Source organism: Mustela nivalis (genome assembly GCF_964662115.1).
Source record: "Mustela nivalis genome assembly, chromosome: 1".
Classification (NCBI taxonomy): domain Eukaryota; kingdom Metazoa; phylum Chordata; class Mammalia; order Carnivora; family Mustelidae; genus Mustela; species Mustela nivalis.
In genome coordinates this window covers 212,790,535-212,796,652 of record NC_139020.1, presented here as the reverse complement: position 1 = coordinate 212,796,652, position 6,118 = coordinate 212,790,535, and the positions used below count along the sequence as shown (strand labels likewise).

At 65.8% G+C, this 6,118-nt stretch overlaps 1 protein-coding gene across 17 annotated transcripts in view; it reads right to left on the bottom strand.

Moving 5' to 3' along the window:
- Positions 1–258: 258 nt before the first annotated feature.
- The window catches only part of PTPRS (protein tyrosine phosphatase receptor type S), a 94,153-nt gene continuing 88,293 nt past the window's right edge, over positions 259–6,118 (bottom strand). For all 17 annotated transcript variants that reach the window (XM_082734848.1, XM_082734859.1, XM_082734849.1 and 14 more), the window contains 7 exons: positions 5,769–6,054; positions 5,403–5,581; positions 4,568–4,694; positions 4,235–4,360; positions 2,427–2,581; positions 2,122–2,257; positions 259–1,598 (listed from right to left, as the gene is read on the bottom strand). In XM_082734848.1, coding sequence (XP_082590974.1) covers positions 1,530–1,598; positions 2,122–2,257; positions 2,427–2,581; positions 4,235–4,360; positions 4,568–4,694; positions 5,403–5,581; positions 5,769–6,054 — 1,078 coding nt within the window. In that variant the 3' untranslated portion in view covers positions 259–1,529. The remainder of the gene's footprint in view (positions 1,599–2,121; positions 2,258–2,426; positions 2,582–4,234; positions 4,361–4,567; positions 4,695–5,402; positions 5,582–5,768; positions 6,055–6,118) is intronic.

The following is a 6,118-nucleotide window of genomic DNA, read 5'->3' as shown; positions in this document are numbered from 1 at the left end:
AGTGGACCTCAGAGAGCCCAGCCATGGTCACGATGATCACTGAGGACATGAAGCGGCCGCGGAGGACCAGAGCCTGGGTTCTGGGCTCCAGTCCCACGATAGCCCCTCAGGCCCTGTGTGATCTTGGACAAGCAGCGCTACCTCTCGGGGCTGCCTTCCTTACCAGACTGTTCACGCGACAGAATGAGGACGCATGAGGCCTGCAGGCACCCGACCGCGGGGACAGACGGGGGGCATGACAAACACTCCACCACCGGCCGGGGTCAGACGATCTTCCTTTAATACAAAGTCGATATATCTACATACGCAGAGGTGGGAAAACCACCCAGCTGCTTCCGTTTGAATAAACAGTGTTGAAAGCAACGGCAGATCCGCTCTTGTACAAAGAGAAAAACTCACTTGCTCAGGGGTGGGGGGTGGGGAACCCATCCTTCTGCTTCTGCCCCATAGTCCCAGGGGGAAAGGGTCCCCGATCCAGGCAGAACATGGCCTCTCTCTCCCGGAAGAAACGGGACCCCCCCCCACATTTTGTTCAGTCCTCCTCCTCAGGGGCAGGAGACGGGGGAGGGGGCTCAGGCGGCAGGGGTGGGGGTCACTGCCCTCTCCTCGGTGGCAGCACCCACCCCGATGGGTTTCTGAACCTGACGCTGGTGGGCCGAAGCCCCCTACTCCCCCCACCCCCCCCATCAGACCGGTCTTTGATATGTTTCAGAATTAAAAAAGAAAAAAAGAAGAAAAATGCAAAAAAAAAAAAAAAAAAAGAAAAAAGAAAAAAAAGGAAGAAACCAGGAGCACAAGGGCCCCCTGTCCTTGAGCGAGGCACTCCTTCCCGAGGGCAGCGGTGATGGGAGGAGGAAGCCAGGTGCCCCGGGGGCGGGTCTTGGGGGGGGTCCCCCTCCCCCGCACCTACGAATGGGGTCATCACACAAAAACGTTCTCTACGGTGAAAAAATAGACTAGTCTGTGAATGGAACAGGAATAAGCAAAGTTCTTTTTAAATCTGTTGACTGGCGAGTCTTTTTTTTTCCTTTTTCTGTTTGTTTCTTCTTAAAAAAAAAAAATGAAAAAAAAAATACACTATTTAAAAAAAGAAATGTCACTGGATACAGTTACACGGAGTCTGAAAAGAAAGCTGAATTTTGCACCCCCTCCCCCCGCCCGGTGGCGCCCCCAGGTTGCAGGGCAGGAGGGCTCCCCCGGCAGACCAGGGCTCCAGCGCAAGGCCCCGCCCGCCTCTGGGTCAGGGGAGAGCCCCTGCTTGCTCCCTGCCCCCCACCCCCCCAGGAATCTCTCGTTCGGAATCGGAAGGAAATGAGGAATGTGCCAAGTATCGGAAGGCGGCGGCCGGTGCCGGGGGGGCTGCTGGGCACCGCGCGGGGGGCTGGGGCGCCACGGCACTCCTGGACCGCGCAGACACGTGGCCGCTGCCTCCTCCCGCCCTGGCCGCCGGGGGTCCAGGCCTCGGGGGCCCACCCGGCGGGGGCGGAGGCATCCAGGCCGTTGGAGTCTGGCCGGCGGCGGCCATGGCTTTAGGTTGCATAGTGGTCAAAGCTCCCAAGGTACTCCAGCGCCGCCTGGTAACAGAACTGGTACTCGTCCTGCGGGGGGGGGGGGGGGGGGGGGGGGGCGAGGGCGGGCTCGGTCAGGCCCCCAGCTGTCCTGCGGCCCCCCCACCCTTGGGGCTCCCCATTGCCCTCGGGAGTCAGCCTCCTGCAGGACAGTGTCCCACGGGGCTGGGCTCTGACCCTAGAAGGGCCTCCCTCTACCTGCCTGGAGCCCCTCCCCCTGCAGCAGGCTGCTCGGGGGCTGGGGGTCCGACACTGGGGGCTTCCGGAACTCCGGCCCGTCTCGGGGTCCCAGCTGAGCCCTGAACCTGCTGTGACTTTGGAACCGGGGCGGACGCTTCTCTGCCCACTCTGGGGGCTGCGTCTCGGGTCTGGATTTCAGTCTACTCTTGTGTCATAAGGTCGGACTCCTCCCCTGCGGGCCCCCCCGGCTGTCGAGGAACTTGTGCCCACGACAACCCAGAGTGAAGACTGACTGTGCGCACCCATTTCACGGAAGAGGACACGAGGCGGGGGGAGGGGCGCTGGCCGCAGAGGCCCCGCCCGCGGCGCTCACCTCCGTCTGCACCATGGCCGGCCTCTGGGTCCGCAGCATCTTCACGGTCTGGAAGATGTCCACGACGCCCTCATACCGCATGCGCTCCAGCACGATGCTGAGCGTGATGAACACGCCGGTCCTGCCCACGCCGGCACTGGTGGGGGCGAGCACAGCCGTTCAGGGCCGGGTGCCCCGCGGGCCCGCACGCCGCTGCCCGATTCCTGGGGCCCGGAGAGAGCCCCAACCCGCGAGCCCGGGCGAGGCTCGAGGCGGCGCTTGCTGGGCCTCAGTTTCCCCGGTGGGGCGCGCACGGGACGGCTCACCTGCAGTGGACGGAGATGGGACCGTCCTGGCCGAACTGTTCCTTGGTCTTGTGCACTTGGCCGATGAAGTCAATGAAGCCCTCCCCCGACTTTGGCACGCCCTGCTCCGGCCAGTCCGTGAACTGGAACTGCCGGACCGTCCGGGACTGGCCGTCCTGGAATGAGGTCAGCGACCGTGTGGCTGGCTTCCTGCCGGGCGGGCCTCCCACGCCCCATCCCGCCGCCTGCGCTGGGGGCTCGCTGTCCGACAGCATCTAAGGATGCCGACGCCGCGCTCCTCGCCATCCGCCGACCCCCGCATGTGGTGATGATGTCCTCTCCTATGTCACCGCCCGCCAATCCACAGCTCCGGTGCCATCCGCCCGGCCAAAGTGGCATCCAAGGCCACCGTTGGCTGCCGCCCCATGGTGCACCCGACACCTGCCTACCCCAGTCCCGGCCGCCGCCTCCGTGCTCCACGCGGCATCTCCCCCCTTCGCCACCCGGCACCGCGCCGCTGTCCGCCCAACACTCCCTCGCGTCTGTCCCTTAAAAAGCACCACCCGGCACCATCATCCCACCTCTCGCCACCCACGGCTGGTAACTCCTCATCCGTGGCCTCAACCCCCCCCCCGCCCCCCCGCTTCCCTGCACTTTCTCTGCCCGCCCCTCCCCCCAACTCTCCAGCAGGGCCAGCCAACACCGTCCCTCTCCGCTGGCCTCCAGCCACGGTGACCCAATGGCTCTTTTCCTGCAGGTCACCATCCGCGGGCGCCGTCTTCCGCGGACCTCCTCCGCCTCTCCCTCGCCATCTGCGCTCCCCATCACGTGCTCTCCCCCAAAGGGTGCCGTCCAGCGAGACCCCGACCCTGACGGCCTCCGTTCCCAGCTTCCTCGGTCTTGTACCGTCAGTGGCAGAGGTGGCGTTGGTCAGCGAGCGTCCATCATTCTTCGCCACCCAACGTCGTTTTCTACGGTTTCCTCCACCCCCGCGGGCCTAAGGCTTGCCCTTCTCCCAGCTTCTCTCCCTACCGCGTGGCTGAGAACAGCTCCCCCTCGGCCCACTGGGGGGACCCCGTTCTGGGACCTGCGCTCACTCTCCAACCCGCCTGCCTCCCACCCAAACCCGTCCGAGCTGGTCTCCCTCCGCCACGGCCCCCAGCCCCACCCGCGGGTTCTCCAGCCCCACGTCCCACCGATCCCACGGCACCGGCTCGCACCACCCAAGTGCCATGGGCCGACCACACCGGTCGCTCACTGGGCTTTATCACCCACTGGCAAGGTCGCGACCGACCCACCCCACCGCGGAGGAATCCCCCGTCTCCCCACAGGGCTCCCTGCCTCTGCCAGTCTCTACGGGTCTCTACGGGCTGCCGGCAACCCCCGCTTCCCCACGGCATCCTTACCCACCAACTCCCCCGCCCGGCGCGGTGCTGAGACCCAGCCCCGCCGGTCATGACCCTCTTCCGGTCTGGGGCTCCCCGGCCCACCGCCCTGCACCGTCACGTCTCTCCCACCACGCTGGGAGCACTGCCACGCCGTCCTCCACGGGGAGCAGCCCGCTCTCGCGCCCCTACACATCCCCTTGGGCCCTGCTCCCTGGTGAGTGGCGCTGCGCATGCGCCGAGGGAGACACTGTGGGGTCGGCACCGCGACTCGGCGCTCTCTCCTACCTGTTTGGTGCTGGGACCGATTGGTCTTCTCAGTAGCCCAAACCCCAGGGCCTGGTTCTACCCCCGGGCCCCCTTCCCTCAACTAGGGAAGCCCCCTCCAGACCTGTGCAGCAGACGGGATTCCAGCGTCTGCCAGCTATTCCTCCCCACACTCACCCGGGCATCCGTGACCTTGAACTCCCGCAGGATATACTGAGGCATGTTGTATTCAGCCATCGGGTCCACTACGAAGTACTGATAGCGGGCGGAGCGCTCAGCTGGCCAGTACTGGTGACATTTTTCCTGTGGAGGGGACGGCAGCTGTGGTCAGCCCGGCCTGAGGCCCGCCCCCAGTCCGTGGTCACCTCCCTCCCCACTCCGGTCTGTGGCTCACCCGGTCCCCCCTGCACTCCCTGTCCGTGGCTCACCCCCCACCCCTGGTCCGGGGCTCACCCCCGGCCCCTGCCCCGCCCCGCCCGCGGCTCATCCCCGCCCCCGTCCGTGGCTCACCCGGCCCATCTCCCGCAGCTTGGTCAGCATCACCACGATGGTAGAGTTGTTCTCCCACAGCATGCGCCAGAAGTCTTCCGTGGTTTCTGCCAGCGGCCCCTGCGTCGCAATGTAGGCCTTCTGCTGCCTGCGGTGTGGGGCGTGTGAGACCAGGGCCAGCGGTGAGGTGCAGGCCCGGGCCAGGGGCCGGCCCGATGCCCATGCCAGCAGGTCCCACCTGCCACGCCCCTGCCTCCCCAGGAGCTGCCGGCCAGCGCCCCACCCCCCACCCCACCTCCCCAAGCCTCCCCATAACCCTGTTTTGCCCTCAGCCTCAGGGTAAGTTCTAGTGCCACACAGAGGCAGCAGGACGTCTGCTAACCTCTCCTGCCCCCCACTCCAACCCCTGAAGGACCAGCCAACTCCTTCCAGGAGTCTGAATGTGCTAGGATTTCGGTCACCCTGCAGCCTCTGTGCCGGCAGGACCTTCTCCAACACTGTCCCTTAGCCAGGAATTCTCAACCTTGGCACCGACATTCAGGATCATTCTCTGGGACGGGGACTGTGGGGTGCTGAGTAGCGCCCCAGCCTCCCCCCTGGCCCCCCTCCTGTTATGACTAACAAAATGTCACCAGACATAGCCCCATTTCCCTTGGGCGGCAGAACTGCCCAGTCGGAGAACCACGGCTGTACAAAGGACACACAGAACCACATCACAGACAGCGGCCATCCCTTAAATACACTGCTCCAGGCTCCCTCCCCCTCAGCCGCGACTCCCGGAGGCCAGCGGGGTGTCCAGCTCCGTCTCCCTTGTGAGGCTGGAGACCCCTGGGCGGAGGGGGCAGAGCGCAGGCACCTGTAGCCGTCGATGAAGCTGGCGTTGATGTAGTCGGAGCCCTCCACCCCGCGGATGGGCTGCAGACAGACTCGCGTGCTCTCGTAGGGCATGATGTTTACCAGGCGGTTCTTGAACTTGTTACAAGGCAGATTGGCACTGATGAAGCGGGACGTGTGGGCTTTGGAGTTGGCCAGGCGCTGTGGGGACGGCGGAGGGCGAGGGTCACCAGCAGCACCCGACGGCCCTCCAGCCGGCTCTGGGCTGCGTGTTTTCCCAGCAGAAGCCCTAGGGTGGAGTGTGGGGCGGGGCGGGGGCGAGACAGCCCCGCCCCTGCCGAGCCCCCGCCCCCGCCCCTCGGCCCCCGCCCCGCGCCGCCCCTCCCACCTTGAACTCGAGCTCCATGCCGGTGACGTGCTCGCCAGGCTCCACCTGCGCCAGCTTCTGGATGTAGGCGTAGAGGCTGCGGGCCGGCACCTCCGTGTTGCCGCAGCCCACGGCCTCCAGCAGGGCCTCGTGGATGAAGCTGTACTGGTCCTCCGTCTGCACCATGTAGTTGCGCTGCGAGCGCATGAGCGTCACGTGGCCGTACACGTCCACCGTCTTCTCGGGCTTGATCCGCTCCAGCATGGCGTCGATGACGATGAAGCAGCCGGTGCGGCCCACGCCGGCACTGCGGGGACGGGCACGGCGGTCAGGGCCCCCGCGGGAGGCCCCGGGGCGGGAGCGGGGGGCGG